The sequence below is a fragment of the Mandrillus leucophaeus genome, unplaced genomic scaffold (assembly GCF_000951045.1).
Source record: "Mandrillus leucophaeus isolate KB7577 unplaced genomic scaffold, Mleu.le_1.0 Scaffold581, whole genome shotgun sequence".
Classification (NCBI taxonomy): Eukaryota; Metazoa; Chordata; class Mammalia; order Primates; family Cercopithecidae; genus Mandrillus; species Mandrillus leucophaeus.
The window spans coordinates 290,601-306,967 of NW_012106264.1; the positions used below are offsets into that span (position 1 = coordinate 290,601).

Consider the following 16,367-nt stretch of genomic DNA (forward strand, 5'->3'; position numbering starts at 1 on the left):
TTTGTCTTTTTTTTTTTTTTTTTTGAGACGGAGTCTTGCTCTCTGTCGCCCAGGCTGAAGTGCAGTGGCACAATCTTGGCTCTCTGCAACCTCTGTCTCTTGGGTTCAAGCCATTCTCCTGCCTCAGCCTCCCAAGTAGCTGGGACTACAGGCACGAGCTGCCACGCACAGCTAATTTTTATATTTTTAGAAGAGACGGGGTTTTGTCATATTGGCCAGGGTGGACTCGAACTCTTGACCTCAGGTGATCTGCCCACCTTGCCCTCCCAAAGTGCTGGGATTACAAGCGTGAGCCACTGTTCCCAGTTGTTTTTCTTTCTTTTTTAGCCCATGCTTTTTATACTTTACCAGACCACCTCAGTATGATCAGATGCAACCGCAAAAAATGATAACAAAAGATGACATATGTAGAGGCTTCCTATGTGTCAAGCACTGTTCTAATTACTTTATATTGACTCTGACTCATTTAATCTTCACAAGAACCTTGTAAAGTAGGTATTATTATCTTCCATTTCTTCAGATAAAGAAACTGCAACATAGCTGGGTTAAGATTTTCAGATCTCCTTGAAACATATATAAGCGTATATAACGTTAAGATATGCCCCAGATCACCCAGATAATGTCTCTCCTCTAAAATCTTCTGATGGTTTTTCGTGCACAGAATAAAATCTAAACTCCTTAGCAAGACTCTCCATGATCTGAAATTCACATCTTGTAATGCCTGCCCCTCACCTGCAAAAGCCTATGGTTCAGCCAGACTTTTTCCCCAGTCTTCGAACACACTGTTCTTGTCCCCTCAAATCTTCATGCCTTAGACCAATTCCTTGGCTTTTTCCCACCTAGTTTTCTGGTCCAACTTCTACCTATTCTTTAACATTCGGTTCAAATGTCACTTTTTTTTTTTTTTTGGGACGGAATCTCGCTTTGTCATCCAGGCTGGAGTACAGTGGTGCTATCTTAGCTCACTGTAACCTCTGCCTCCCGGGTTCAAGCGATTCTCCTGCCTCAGCCTCCGGAGCAGCTGGGATTACAGGCGCCCACCACCACGCCTGGCTAATTTTTGTATTTTTAGTAGAGACGGGGTTTCACCATGGTCTCGAGCTCTGACCTCAGGTGATCCGCCCACTTTGGCCTCCCAAAGTGTTGGGATTACAGGTGTGATCCACCGCGCCCGGCCTCAAATGTCACTTTCTCAGCAAACCTTTTCCTGGTGTCTTCCCTGCTTTCTGGTGTTCCTGGTGTATCCTGCCTGTTCCACAGTGGTCAATGGACTTGTGCTTACCCTAAGATCTCTCGCTACACTGTAACCATTACTTTCCATTTCTGCCTTCACACCTACCTCCAGGACTGAATTAGGGGAACTGTGTCTTTCCCCTGGGGTCCATCATATTCATTCAATGGTTATGGTATACCTAGTGCTGTTTGAAGTATTCGGCATACATCTGTGAACCAAACAGGAAATCAACCCTGCCCTCGGGAAGGCTCATCACCGAGCCTACTGATGAAGGAACAAATGAGATGAAAAGAAAATAGCATAAATGGAATTCACCTGAAAATATGCCACTCTAAAGGGAAACTGTTGACAGGTAGGAAAAGTAGGACGCCCCATGGACAAAGAGTCAACTCTGTCTTTATGACAGGCCAACTCAGCGGGTGCCCACCACGCTTGGCTCCAATTCAAAGAGCCACCATCTTTGGTCCCCACCTCAGTGGGTTCCCTTGTGGCCCAACGTCTCCGTGTCTTCATACCTAAACTCGCAGCGGGGCGCCAGGTAAAGATGAGTATTATGGTCCGAGAAGCGAACTTCCAAGTCACCTTCGCCCAGTCGCACCCAAGACATGCCCCTCCCACCTTCTGGGGGAACCAAGATGGCTCCCGGGGAGCCGTGGGCGAGGCCCCTAGAACTCACCTACTTTGAGTCCCCGCGCGCGCCACCAGTAACGGTCGCGACCCGGGTGGAGCGAGTGCGTGCCGAAAAGAGCCGATTTGCTGATTGGCTGCTGCCGCTGTCTTTCACAGCTGCAGCCAGTCGAGCAGAGGCACACCCAAATCCCCACCCCCTCCTCCCCGCCCCCTTACAGCTCAAATGGGAGGTGTCTACCAGGCTGCTGAGATCAGTTAATAAGAAGGTAATTGAAGGCCGCGGTGAGCCAACAGAATAATGCACGTCGATTGGGCAGCTCCAAGGGACAACCCACTACCGCTTGCCCTCCCACCACCCACTTCCCGCGCAGATTTCCAAACCGCGACCAGAGAGTCTGGCGCCAGCTGCCGGCGATGGATAGAGGGGCTCTGCCATAGACGTCCGACGTGTCCGGTACGGCCAGAGCGCCTTTCCTCGGTCCTCCCAGACATGGTGTCCGCTGACTCATGAGAAATGAAAGTGGGTTGCAGTCGTGGCTGGGGGCTGCAGTTTGGAGAACAGCCCGCAGGCGTGGCATTTCACTCCTTGTTGCAGTGGAATTTCATTTCCTTTTGATTTGGTTTGTAGTAGAAGTCATATTATTTCTTCCCGGGAATACATCTCTGACGGACATTTTGAGGTCATTTTCATAAATCCAAGATCCTAAAGATCTGTAGTCGAACAGAGAAAACTGGCTTGCACTCTGTCTTAAAGGCTGTCTCCACCTTTCGAGGGGCGAGGGAAGGATGATAAAATCATTTATTTTTATTTTTTAATTAATTAATTTATTTATTTTGAGATGGAGTTTAGCTCTTGTTGCCTAGGCTGGAGTGCAGTGGCGCGATCTCGACTCACAGCAACCGCCGCCTCCCGGGTTCAAGCGATTCTCCCTGCCTCAGCCTCCCAAGTAACTGGGGTTACAGGCATGCGCCACCACACCCAGCTAATTTGTATTTTTAGTAGAGACCGGGTTTCTCCATTTGGTCAGGCTGGTCTCGAACTCCTGACCTCAGGTGATCCGCCCGCCTCGGCCTCTCAAAGTGGTGGGATTACAGGCGAAAGCCACCGCGATCGGCCATTTATTTGTTCTTTTTTGAGACGGAGTTTCGCTCTTGTTGTCCAGGCTGGAGTGCAATGGCGCGATCTCAGCTCACCGCAATCTCCACCTTCTGGGTTCAAGGAATTCACCTGTCTCAGCCTCCCTAGTAGCTGGTATTACAGGCATGCGCTACCACGACCGGCAAATTTTGTATTTTTAGTAGAGACGGGGTTTCTCCATGTTGGTCAGGCTGGTCTAGAACTCCCAACCTCAGGTGATCCTCCCACCTGGGCTTCCCAGTGTGCTGGGATTACAGGCGTGAGCCACCGCACCCGACCCATTTTATTATCTCACAATAAGACATGAAGAAAATGGTAACTATAACACTTGCATAATTCATAAAGTCCTTTCTGTTGGTTATCTCAATTCTGTCCACAACAGTCAAATAAGCAGATTTTACAAACAAGGAGTTGAAGCCCTGCAAAGTAAAAGGACTCTCCTAGGATCCTACAGCTAATATAGAGACAAATTGAAACAAGTTATCTGATTGTGTATTTTGAGTTATTTCTACTCCCAAAAAATGACTGTTTTCATTTCCCTAAAACATAGAGCATTACATTTTAAGTGGGAAGAGAGGGCTTACACAAGTTGATGTTCCCTTATTTAGAAGGCAACTTAGAAATACATTGATCTGCCCGCCGCGGTGGCTCACGCCGGTAATTCCAGCTCTTTGGGAGGCTAAGACGGGCGAATCACGAGGTCAGGGGATTGAGGCCATCCTGGCTAACATGGCGAAACCCTGTCTGTACTAAAAATACAAAAAAAAAAATTGATCTGTGTGTAATCGAATGTGAATGAACAATGATGTTGACTTGATACTACATTTCTGAGTGGCCAGACTGCAACATCCTGGAGGACAGGGAACTAATTTTTAATCATTTTGTAACCATAGTTCCTAATTTGGTGGATACATAGTAACTATCAAATAAGTGAATAAATCTCTGGGAAGAAGCTGGTGGACTCTGTCTTGAGCCCATCCAATTTTCCTCCATCAATTACCCCTCTCTCCTTTTTCAATACTGGGTATCTTGCAGAGTTTCAATGGCGGCCACCTGGTCAGTGAAATAAGCGAATTGAAAAACCACTGACTTCATTAACATGTCTAAAAAGGTAGGCTGAAAAAACTGAAAATCTATCAGGCATCTCATTCCATAGTTCCCTGTTTGACAAGAAGATCAAGGTGTCTTCAAAGTCTGCCCTAAGGCCCAGATCTCCTACGTGGATGGAGACTTCTAGTTTCACAAATCCCCGATGTCGGTTTCTCTAAACTATTTTATTCTTTGAACATACTCTTCAGACAACATCTCTATCCTGAAAAGCCCTTGCTGCAATTTTGTTTCTCTTTCAAAACAATGACTCGAAAATTCCCAAGGAAATAGCAAGAGGGCGATTCCCTTCTTGAAGTATTTGAGAGAGCAGAAGCTTACTGAAGTTCATGACTTGGGTCACCAAAGGCCAGAGGTAGCAGAGCACGGTGCCACACTCCTCCCCATTTTTCGCTGAGCTAAGCAATTCTGTCTTCCCTAGAGGTACTGCAGCTGGGAGCTTTTAGGGCGTGCCTCACCACCCAACTTCTGGAACCCCAGACTTCTCAATTCCTGCATCCCCAAGAACTGCTCACTTTTTGTACAAAAACCTCAGGCACAGAGGAAAGGAATCTTGCGCAAGGTCGTTTTTCATTTACAAAACAAAAACCCAACAAAAACCAAACCGGTACCCACCCATTCGTCACTTCATTTTGCACCGTGAACAACAATAGGAGACTACAACTCCCAAAGAGGACTGCGCTCGTCCACTGGCTCAGAGGCCAATGGACGCCTGGTACATGACCGGCATCGACTAATCAGGGCCAGGCTCGATGAGGCTTTGTCTCCCGACCGCGCGCGGGGCCGATTCTCCCGCCTCCCAGCCCCGGCGCACGCGCGCCCCGCCCAGCCTGCCTTCCCTCCGCGCCCTCCCCTCTCCTTTCTCCCTCTCAGAACCTTCCTGCCGCCGCGTTCGCACCTCGCTGCTCCAGCGTCTGGGGCGCGTTCCAACCTTCCAGCCTGCGACCTGCAGAGAAAAAAAATTACTTATTTTCTTGCCCCATACATACCTTGAGGCGAGCAAAAAAAATAAATTTTAACCATGAGGGAAATCGTGCACATCCAGGCCGGTCAGTGTGGCAACCAGATCGGTGCCAAGGTAAGAATTTTACACCTCTTTTATTTCTTTTTAGAAGGAAAAATCCAGGTAAGTTATGAAAAAATGGTTGTGGGGCATTTGCACTCTCCATTCTTAATCAAGCTTTGCCCCTCCCAAGTTTGTTACATTTATATATATAATAAGTAGCATTTGCTTTTGGAAAACTGGGAATCATTTTTCTTGGCAGGCACATTTTGGAGAAACTAGTAAAAGGGCTCTTCGGGTTTCGGGGGAGGGAAGACCAACGACATATGTTACTTAAAAGGGCTTCTAACGGTCCAAGAACCGGGCAGGGAGAGAGATGCGGAAACAGTCGGAGACAAAGCGGGGCGAGGTTTTGCCCATGTGCATCCCGCCCAGCCCCCCCTGCGGGGTTCGTAGGGCCAAACGGGAGCGGGAAGGGGTGAGGCTGTCGGGCGGCTGCAGAGAGCTCCAGTGCAAAGGTCGGGGGGCGATGCGCCAGGGTGGGCTGCGCTGGGCGCTACCATTCACAAAAGATCAGGGACCCCAGCGCGCCCGCGACCCCGGAGGGCCAGTCCTGTAGTTGTTCCTGGGTGGAAGGAGAATAAGAACGGGATTAATTTTTCTTGCTTTCATGGCCCCTAAGCGAGACCTCTTTAGGGCGTGAACTGATATGTCGAGAAAATGGGGGTGTGTGGTTTTCTTTAACGAGTCCTTCAGGACTTAATGGGAGAGAAAGAATGCTTTAAATCAAGGGGGAGAAATCTAGCAAAGGAATAAAATTCCGAGGCCAAGGGGTTTTTTTTTTTTTTTGCGCGCGGTTACAGTGTAGCGGGGGAGGGGCGGGAGGAAGTGCGGGTGCTACGTTGTAGCAGAAGGGCGGGGCCCTGCGGGGCGGGGCCAGGGCGCCGCTGGCGCGCGGGGACAATGCGGCGTTGCCCGCCGGGAGGGGCGCGCTACCCTGGGCCCCGCCCCTCGCGCGGAATTCTTGCCCCGGCCCCGCCCACGTTCGAAGTCTTTTGTCGGCGGCTTGACCTGCGCGTGCGCCGCAGTCACGTGGAGGGTGGGGGGTGGTCGACTGCGGCAGTAGCTCTTCTAGTGCCCCGAGCCTTTTGTGCGCCGCGCGGTGGGGCGGTGCCCAGCTCGGGGGAAGAACAGCGGCGCTTATCCAAGTATGGTCGACCTCCATCCGCCCACCGAGCACTTGGGACCCGCTGCACATAATCCCGAGCAGGGAAAACTGTGGCTTTCCCGGGGGAGCGAGTGTCTAGGGGAAGGGTGTGGCAGGCACACGGGATGCCAGGCCCTAGAACAACGGCCTGAGCGCGTGTGGGATTAAAATGGGAGATGTGGGGCTGAGGCGGGCTAATTGGGATCGCTCCCGCTCAGGGGTTTGAGACCATCCTGGGCAACAAAGCGAGACCCCTGCCCCCGGCCACATCTCTTCAAAAAAAAAAAAAAAAATTAACTGGGTGTGGTGGCGCGCGTCTGTGGTCCCAGCTATTCGAGAGGCTGAGATGGGAGGATCCGTTGAGCCTGGGAGTTTCAGGCTGTAGTGATCCGTGATTGCACCACTGCACTGCAGACTGGGCAACAGAGGAAGACCCTGTCTTAAAAATTAAGCTGGGCGCGGTGGCTCACGCCTGTAATCCAGCACTTTAGGAGGCCGAGGTGGGCGGATCAAGAGATCTAGACGTCTCATCCTGGTCAACATGGTGAAACCCGTCTCTACTAAAAATACAAAAATTAGCTGGGCGTGGTGGCGCGCGCCTGTAGTCCCAGCTACTCCGGAGGCTGAGGCAGGAGAATCGCTTGAACCCGGGAAGCAGAGGTTGCAGTGAGCCGAGATAGCGCCATTGCACTCCAGCCTGGCGACAGAGCGAGACTCCGTCTCAAAAAAAAAAAAAGAAAAAAGTTAAGAAAAAGATGAAATAAAATGGTAGTTGGGGACGTAGTTGACTGGGACTTGACTTGTGGTCTCGTTGCTCCTGCCCGGCAGTTCTGGGAGGTGATCAGTGATGAACATGGCATCGACCCCACCGGCACCTACCACGGGGACAGCGACCTGCAGCTGGACCGCATCTCCGTGTACTACAATGAAGCCACAGGTAAAGGCAAGAGCCCGGGCAGCTCAGGTTCTCTTCCCTGTCTCCCACTTCTCTAGGGTCTCTTTCCATTCCTGGGCACGCCTTATCCCCTTTCGGTGAATCTTATCATTTTCTCCCTTTTGTGAACCACCGTCGGGGCCAAAGACGTCTGCTGCCACCTGGTGGCAGGACCTGGAACAAGTCTTGGGTCCCTGCTGTCTTCCATTCCCAGTGTATCTATAAACCTTTCCCTCTGCCAGATCTCACAGTTCTTAACTTTATTCTTTGTAGGTGGCAAATATGTTCCTCGTGCCATCCTGGTGGATCTAGAACCTGGGACCATGGACTCTGTTCGCTCAGGTCCTTTTGGCCAGATCTTTAGACCAGACAACTTTGTATTTGGTGAGTTATATAGATGATATTAGCAGATGATATACTATCGTGTTCAACTTATTTGGGTGCAAGCACACAGCAAAAGTTAGGAGATGATTGTTGTACTGGAGTGCTAAGAACTGTGTTGGGTGCAAGGACACAGCAAAAGTTAGGAGATGATTGTTGTACTGGAGTGCTAAGAACTGTATTCTGAAATCTAATGGAGGGTAGAGGTAGTGCCTGCTGTTGCTGGTACATTATGGGGCAGTGGGGGGAGAATACATCACAGTGAAGGAGAAAGAAGATACATCCAAGGGAATTATTTCTAAAGTTGAAAGATGGAAACATCATGTATCTTCCACACCCTGTTAATTGAGCTTTTCTCCTGACCGCATTCCAGGTCAGTCTGGGGCAGGTAACAACTGGGCCAAAGGCCACTACACAGAGGGGGCCGAGCTAGTTGATTCTGTCCTGGATGTGGTACGGAAGGAGGCAGAGAGCTGTGACTGCCTGCAGGGCTTCCAGCTGACCCACTCACTGGGCGGAGGCACAGGCTCTGGAATGGGCACTCTCCTTATCAGCAAGATCCGAGAAGAGTACCCTGATCGCATCATGAACACCTTCAGTGTGGTTCCTTCACCCAAAGTATCTGACACCGTGGTCGAGCCCTACAATGCCACCCTCTCCGTCCATCAGTTGGTAGAGAACACTGATGAGACCTATTGCATTGACAACGAGGCCCTCTATGATATCTGCTTCCGTACTCTGAAGCTGACCACACCAACCTACGGGGATCTGAACCACCTCGTCTCAGCCACCATGAGCGGTGTCACCACCTGCCTCCGCTTCCCTGGCCAGCTCAATGCTGACCTCCGCAAATTGGCAGTCAACATGGTCCCCTTCCCACGCCTCCATTTCTTTATGCCTGGCTTTGCCCCTCTCACCAGCCGTGGAAGCCAGCAATATCGAGCTCTTACAGTGCCAGAACTCACCCAGCAGGTCTTCGATGCCAAGAACATGATGGCTGCCTGTGACCCCCGCCACGGCCGATACCTCACCGTGGCTGCTGTCTTCCGTGGTCGGATGTCCATGAAGGAGGTCGATGAGCAGATGCTTAACGTGCAGAACAAAAACAGCAGCTACTTTGTGGAATGGATCCCCAACAACGTCAAGACAGCTGTCTGTGACATCCCACCTCGTGGCCTCAAGATGGCAGTCACCTTCATCGGCAACAGCACGGCCATCCAGGAGCTCTTCAAGCGCATCTCGGAGCAGTTCACTGCCATGTTCCGCCGGAAGGCCTTCCTCCACTGGTACACAGGCGAGGGCATGGACGAGATGGAGTTCACTGAGGCTGAGAGCAACATGAACGACCTCGTCTCTGAGTATCAGCAGTACCAGGATGCCACCGCAGAAGAGGAGGAGGATTTCGGTGAGGAGGCCGAAGAGGAGGCGTAAGGCAGAGCCCCCATCACCTCAGGCTTCTCAGTTCCCTTAGCCGTCTTACTCAACTGCCCCTTTCCTCTCCCTCAGAATTTGTGTTTGCTGCCTCTATCTTGTTTTTTGTTTTTTCTTCTGGGGGGGTCTAGAACAGTGCCTAGCACATAGTAGGCACTCAATAAATACTTGTTTGTTGAATGTCTCCTCTCTCTTTCCACTCTGGGAAACCTAGGTTTCTGCCATTCTGGTGACCCTGTATTTCCTTCTGGTGCCCATTCCTTCCATCTGTCCAGTTAATATTTCCCTCTTAAAAATCTCCAAGACGCTGGGTCTCATCCAGATCCCATTTAGAACCAACCAGGTGCTGAAAACCCATGTAGATAATGGCCACCATGCTAAGCCCAAAGTAGAAAGTGGTAGAAGGTAGTGGGTAGAAGTCACTATATAAGGGAGGGGATGGGATTTTCCATTCTAAAAGTTTTGGAGAGGGAAATCCAGGCTATTAAAGTCACTAATTTCCAAGTATGTCCATTTACCATCTCAGCTTCAAGGGAGGTGTCAGCAGTATTATCTCCACTTTCAATCTCCCTCCAAGCTCTACTCTTTGGAGGGGTCTGACCCACTCTGTCAAGTGGAATCCTTCCCTTTCCAACTCTACCTCCCTCATTCGAACTCCTTTCCCCTGATCAGAGAAAGGGATCAAGGGGGCGGGGGCGGGGGGAAAGAGACCAGCCTTGGTCCCTAAGCCTCCAGAAACGTCCTCTGAATCCCCATCTTTTTTTATCCCCAAAAAAGAACAAGCATCCCTGACTGGAATGGTGTATACTGCCACATCAGTGTTTGAGTCAATCCCCAGAGGAGAGGGGAACCCTCCATCTTTTTTTGCAACATCTCATTTCTTCATTTTGCTGTTGCTTCCCCCCCCACACACTTAGTTTTGTTCTTTCCTACATTTGAGCTTTCTATTTTGTGTTGAACTTGCTGCTTTTTTTCATATTGAAAAGATGACATCGCCCCAAGAGCCAAAAATAAATGGGAATTGAAAAAAGCTACGAGATGTGTGCTTATTTAGGGAAACACTGCTGATGGAGGCCTGGGGCCTGAGTTCAGGTGCACTGCTCTCCTTAAATTGACACTTCACAATATTAAGTTCCTGTCCCATCTATGGGTTCTGCATCCATGGATTCAACCAACTGGATATTGGGAAAATAGTTGTACTGGACATATACAGACTTCTCATTATTCCCTAAACAATAATAGTGTAAACTATTTACATAATATTTGCATTAGATTAGGTATTACAAGTAATGTAGAGATGATTTAAAGTACACAGGTTATATGCAAATACTACATTTTATATGAGGGACTTGGGCGTCTGCCGATCTGATATTTCAGGGAGGTACTGGTAAGGACACTACTGAATAGACCCTCACATCATTATCTCTGGTACCCAAACTGTTCTCAGCACCAGTCAGTCTTTTTAATGGAGTCTCTGACGGCTCACTGCAGCCTTGATGTCCAGGGCTCAGGCAATCCTCATTCTCCCAAGCAGCGGGACTGTAGGCATGAGCCAGGTGAGCCAATGCACCAGGTCCACCAATGAGTCTTAACTGGGGAAGGCATAGGCTTAGATACAGGATCCAGGGCTGGAAAATGGAAGCTGAGAAGAATGACAAGTCATGCATAACTGGTTTCCAGACCAGCATCCACATCCTCTGGAAACCTGCAGAAATAAATGGAAGTTTTTTGTCCCACCCAGATGAACTGAACCAGAAATGGTTGAACTGGCCTTGGCCACTCAGCCCAGGATTGCTTTGGGTTATGTGTACCCACGGCCGTTTCCTGTGATCCTATGGGCTTAGTCAACCTGTGACACCAAGATAACTAGTGAAGCCCTGGTATGGTGGCTCCCACCTGTAATCCCAGCACTTGGGGGACGAGGCAGGAGAATGGCTTGAGCCCAGGAGTTCCGCACCAGCCTGGGCAACAGTGAACCATCTAACCAAAAAAAAAAAAAAGCTGGGCATGGTGGCGCATGCGTGTAGTCCCAGCTACTGGGGTAGGGGGGGGGGGTTGTTGGCCAGGGTGGGGGTTGGGTGGGAGGGCGAGGCTGCAATGAGCCCTGACCGTACCCCTGCACCCCAGCCTGGGTGACAGCAAGACCTTGTCTTTTTTTTTTTGAGATGGAGTCTTGCCTTGTTGCCCAGGGGGGAGCGCGTTGGCGCGATCTTGGCTCACTACAACTTCTGCCTCCGGGGTTCCAGGAATTCTCCTGCCTCAGCTTCCCAAGTAGCTGGGATTACAAGCTAATTTTTGTATTTTTAGTAGAGATGGGGTTTCACCACGTTGGCCAGGGCTGGTCAAACTCCTGACTTCAAGTGATCCACCCGTCTCAGCCTCCCAAAGTGCTGGGATTACAAGCATGAGCCACTGTGCCAGGCCCAAAGTGCTCGGATTACAAGCATGAGCCACCACGCCCGGCCCAAGACCTGTGTTAAAAAAAAAAAGACAGTCGGGAATGCTACCTTACAGTCCCATTCTAAAACAATCTGTACCATCTGCTACCTCATACCTCATACTTTTAAGTTCTCAATGCAAGTCTCAAAGCTACCCTGAAAACAATAATTCCTTTTGCCATATTTTCAGGAATTCTGGGAACTAATACTATTCTCAACAGTCCTTCTATTTTAGCATGCTTTTCTGACCATAATACACTGTTGGGAAAAATTAACTCTAAAACTCTTGACAGTATATAAGTAACTTGCTTTTCTCCCATTCTAGAAAGCCTGTTTTATGCAAAGGAGGAAGCTACATTCTAGCGTTCATTTTCTTTCTAATAGAGCCAGGATCTTGCTTTGTCACCCAGGCTGGAGTGCAGTGGTACGATCACGGCTCACTACAGCCTCAGACTCCTGAGCTCAAGTGATCCTCCCACCTCAGCCTCCCAAGTAGCTAGGACTACAGGCAAGAGTCACCACACCTGACTCTAGCATTCATTTTTTTTTTCTTTTCAGTCTCACTCTGTTGCTTAGGTTAGAGTGCAGTGGTGTGATCTTGGTTCACTGCAACCTCCACTTCCCAGGTTCAAGTGGTTCTGTCTCAGTCTCCCAAGTAGCTGGGACTACAGGCACGTGCCACCCTACCTGGCTAATTTTTGTATTTTTGGTAGAGACAAGGTTTCGCCATGTTGGCCAGGCTGGTCTCAAACTCCTGACCTCAGATGATCTGTCTGCCTTGGGCTCCCAAAGTCCTGGGATTACAGATGTGAGCCACTATGCCGGGCCAAGCATTCATTTCCAGTTGCTTCTGTTTTATTAATTGTTGATAAGTATCAGTACTTACTTATAGCAATTTATTTGGGTAGCAAAGTTGAAAACCTCCAGCCCATCCTTCAGTCTTGGTCAGGAAAGTATTCTAGACAACAGGCTCCAACAGTCTGATTTAATTAGGAATTAAATAAGTTGAGATGGGGTGGAGTGGGATCATCAGAAGGCTGACATGGGACCGCTGGAGTTGGCAATCATAGCAGTGTGAGGTTGGCAAGGGGAGCAACCCCCTTCAAGACAAGGCACAAACTATTTGGCAAGGAGAGATGAGGGGTGGGACCTCACTGTCAATGGACATGCTCAGGGAGGCCAGTGGATTACATGCAACAGGAGGATCATTCAGGCAACTTCAGCTATGAGGCTGGGCATCTGTGAGGGCTGAAGGCTCAGGCTGTTCGCAAAGGCTTGTGATTCACCTGGCAAAAAGACAACAGCAGGTGACACTTGGGAACATTTGGGAGGTTGAGGCCCCTGCTCTCCTGGGCCCCCATTTAGATGAATGGGCTATAGGGAGAACACACACGGCCAGGAGTCTTCTTTCTGGTGCCTTACCTCATCCTGTTTCCCTAAGCAAAGACATCAGGATCCACATACAATAAATCACTCAAGAGAAGAGAAGGTGCAGAGCCTTGTTTGCACTCTCCTTAGCTATGAATATTCCACTGCAGGCCTCCAGGAGGCTCCAAGGAACCCAGTTTGAAGGTCATCGGTATGATCCAGGGCTTTTATTTACATATGCCTTTTTTTTTTTTTGAGACGGAATCTCAGTCTGTTACCCAGGCTGGAGTGCAGTGGTGCAATCTTGGCTTACTGCAACCTCCGCCTCCTGAGTTCAAGTGATTCTCTTTCCTCAGCCTCCCGAGTAGCTGGGCTTACAGGTATGCGCCACCATACCCAGCTAATTTTTGTATTTTTGATAGAGATGGGGTTTCACCATGTTGGCCAGGCTGATCTCAAACTTCTGACTTCGGCTGATCCATCCACCTTGGCCTCCCAAGGTTATGGGATTATAAGCATGAGCCACAGCGCCCAGTCCAAATATGCATTTCTTTCTCTCTCTCTTTTTTTTTTGAGATGGAGTCTCACTCTGTCACCCAGGCTGGAGTGCAGTGGCGCAATCTTGGCTCACTGCAAGCTCTGCCTCCCAGGTTCTCACCATTCTCCTGCCTCAGCCTCCCCAGCGGCTGGGACTATAGGCGTACAACGCCATGCCTGGCTAACTGTTTTGTATTTTTAGTACAGACAGGGTTTCACCATGTTAGCCAGGATGGTCTCCATCTCCTGACCTCATGATCCGCCTGCCTCAGACTCCCAAAGTGCTGGGATTACAGGCGTGAGCCACCGTGCCTGGCTTTTTTTCTTTTTTGAGATAGAGTCTTGCTCTGTCACCCAGGCTGGAGTGCAGTGGTGCAATCTCAGCTCACTGCAACCTCCGCCTCCTGGGTTCCAGCAATTCTCCTGCCTCAGCCTCCCGAGTAGCTGGGATTACAGGCAGACACCACCAAGCCTGGCAAATTTTTTTTTTGCATTTTTCGTAAAGATGGGGTTTCATTCGCCATGTTGGCCAGGCTGGTCTCGAACTCCTGACCTCAGGTGATCTGCCTGCCTCGGCCTCCCAAAGTGCTGGGATTACAGGCGTGAGCCACTGCACCTGGCACCATTTCTTTACCATACACATAATGCTTACTATACACCAGGCACTATTCTAAACACTGCAAATATTTGCTCGAGCCCCTCAACAATTCAACAGGGTAGTTTCTAATTATTAACCCAATTTTAAGGTGAGGAAACAGGTATAGAGAGGTTGATTACTTGTCCAAGATCACAGCTAGCAGGCATTGTAGCTAGGATTAACAAAACAGTGGTTCCAGAGCCTGTTTGCTGACCTCGACCATGATCTACAGGTGAATTAACTGGGGAACCAAGAAAAGCAGTGATATGCCCTGGAATTAATTAACTGTTAATAGGCTGCAACTAGTTCCCTATACTAGTGGGGTGACCACAAGCACAGGTTGCAGAGACAGTTGACCTGGATTTCACTCCAGCTGCACCAGCAGAATGAGCAGGAACATGCTGGAAGTTCAGTTTCTTGACTTTGTAAAACCCTATATACCCTAAGGGTAGTTTAAAACAACTCATTTATGTAGAAGCTTAGCACCGTGTCTGGCACACAGAAAGTGATTAATAAACATCAATGACTCCCAGGCCTGGATGCTGGTTAAATGCTACGCCTGCTGCGTTATACAACACAGGAACCTAGCAATTCTGCTCCTCAGCTCCAACCTGAGACCTCACCTGGGAGATGCTGACGCCTGTGAGTCTTTCCACACTCTCTGGCAGGCGGGTTAGAATGTCCAGTACTTCCCCAGTCACTTTGGCTGCCCCCATGGTCCCACTGCCGCTGGACACCAGTGTGATCTTATTGGCCGAAGTCAAGGGACCACTGATCTCCTCTGCCACCTGGCAGGAGAGAGATGCCCACTCAGTGCCCATGATCTGACCACACTCTTCATAAAACAACTTACCCTGGGTTTTAAGGTCCTCGTTCCATTGGTCATCCTTCCTTACTTTGGCCACTAATAATTCCCACCCCTAATTTAGGGTCCCCCTAGCCTGGTTCTCCCTAAGCCCCTCATTTCACCCCACCCCTTAGTCCCTGGTTCTATTTCCTCCTTTCTTGGTGCCCACACAACCTCCAGACCTGGGGCAGCTTCTCTAGCAGCATGTCCAGCTGAGCAGCCTCTTGGTACAGCTGGAAGGCTTCTGCCTTCTTGGCCATCTGCTCAGCCTCGGCCCGGGCTCGGGCCCCTATGGCAAAGGCCTCAGCTTCCCCACGCATCTGAGGGTTAAGGATGCTTGTGAGATTGACGGAAATCATCAAGAACAAGAAATCCCAGCTCAAGCAGCAACCCCCACCCTCTCCACAAGCCAGCAGGAGCTGCATCTTAACTCACCCGCACAGACTCAGCTTCTGCCTCCGCCTGCATAATTAGTTGGGACCTGTGGACAGAAGGAAAGTGGAGGGTGCAGCCCAGGGACTCAGTGTTGCAAAGGCAGAGGTTCCTGAAACCTAAAATCCATAGCAGTCCAGGTGGTGAAGGCTTCAGCCCTCCATCTTGGGGTGCCTAGGTGGCAAGTGGGCTAGGAAGGGTCAGGAAGGGGACATTTACTTCTCTGCCTCGGCTAGGCGCTCCAGCTTGTAGCGCTCAGCTTCTGCTGGCTTCCGCACACGGGCCTCCAGCTCTTTCTCCCGCCGGGCGATCTCCTGCTCCTGCACTGCCACCTGCTGGGCCCGCTCCACCACCTGCACCTGCACCCGCTGCTCCTCAATCTGCTGCTTAGTCTTGGCCACCTGGGTAGGAGGGGCGCTCTGAGTCAGGAGTGAAGAGGAAGTGCCCCGGAACCAGAGCTCCAGAGTGGGACATAAAAATAGGAGCTGGTGGCCGGGCGCGGTGGCTCACGCCTGTAATCCTAACACTTTGGGAGGCCAAGGAAGGTGGATTGCCTGAGTTCAGGAGCTCAAGACCAGCCTGGTCAACATGGTGAAACCCTGTCTCCACTAAAATACAAAAAATTAGCCAGGTGTGGTGGCACACGCCTGTAGTCCCAGCTACCTCGGAGGCTGAGGCAGGAGAGTTGCTTGAACCTGCGAGGTGAAGGTTGCAGTGAGCCGGGATTAAGCCACTGCACTTCACCCCGGGCAACAGAGTAAGACTCCATCTCCAGCCCGGCGCGGTGGCTCACGCCTGTAATCCCAGCACTTTGGGAGGCTGAGGCGGGCAGATCACGAGGTCAGGAGATCAAGATCACAGTGAAACCCCGTCTCTACTAAAAATACAAAAAATAGCCAGGCGCGGTGGTGGGCGCCTGTAGTCCCAGCTACTCGGGAGGCTGAGCCAGGAGAATGTCGTGAACCCGGGAGGTGGAGCTTGCAGTGAGCCGAGATCGCGCCACTGCACTCCAGCCTGGGCGACAGAACTAGACTCCGTCTCAA

General features: G+C 50.3%; 3 protein-coding genes across 14 annotated transcripts in view; 1 reads left to right on the forward strand and 2 right to left on the reverse strand.

Annotated features, from left to right (window-relative positions):
- Positions 1 to 1,882, reverse strand: part of MDC1 (mediator of DNA-damage checkpoint 1) — a 25,305-nt gene extending 23,423 nt beyond the window's left edge. Inside the window, exon 1 of the mRNA XM_011999109.1 lies at positions 1,550 to 1,882. Within this exon, the coding sequence (XP_011854499.1) occupies positions 1,550 to 1,747 (198 nt within the window). The 5' untranslated portion in view covers positions 1,748 to 1,882. The remainder of the gene's footprint in view (positions 1 to 1,549) is intronic.
- Positions 1,883 to 2,112: 230 nt separating this feature from the next.
- Positions 2,113 to 10,095, forward strand: TUBB (tubulin, beta class I). 11 transcript variants are annotated; one of them, XM_011999096.1, is made up of 6 exons: positions 4,842 to 5,187; positions 7,148 to 7,256; positions 7,527 to 7,637; positions 8,008 to 8,234; positions 8,379 to 8,685; positions 8,785 to 10,095. In XM_011999096.1, exons 1-6 carry the CDS (start codon positions 5,131 to 5,133, stop codon positions 9,063 to 9,065), a joined length of 1,092 nt encoding a protein of 363 aa, XP_011854486.1. In that variant the 5' UTR covers positions 4,842 to 5,130; the 3' UTR covers positions 9,066 to 10,095. The 11 variants fall into 11 exon arrangements, with proteins under 11 accessions (XP_011854478.1, XP_011854488.1, XP_011854481.1 ...); XM_011999098.1 differs by lacking the exon at positions 8,379 to 8,685 and having other exon boundaries at positions 4,825 to 5,187; positions 8,008 to 8,099; positions 8,706 to 10,095; XM_011999091.1 differs by having other exon boundaries at positions 4,825 to 5,187; positions 8,008 to 8,294; positions 8,325 to 9,245.
- Positions 10,096 to 12,376: 2,281 nt separating this feature from the next.
- FLOT1 (flotillin 1) overlaps positions 12,377 to 16,367 on the reverse strand; it is a 12,117-nt gene continuing 8,126 nt past the window's right edge. For both annotated transcript variants that reach the window (XM_011999087.1, XM_011999086.1), the window contains 5 exons: positions 15,544 to 15,725; positions 15,328 to 15,373; positions 15,075 to 15,212; positions 14,669 to 14,833; positions 12,377 to 12,789 (listed from right to left, as the gene is read on the reverse strand). In XM_011999087.1, the coding sequence (XP_011854477.1) occupies positions 12,760 to 12,789; positions 14,669 to 14,833; positions 15,075 to 15,212; positions 15,328 to 15,373; positions 15,544 to 15,725 (561 nt within the window). In that variant the 3' untranslated portion in view covers positions 12,377 to 12,759. The remainder of the gene's footprint in view (positions 12,790 to 14,668; positions 14,834 to 15,074; positions 15,213 to 15,327; positions 15,374 to 15,543; positions 15,726 to 16,367) is intronic.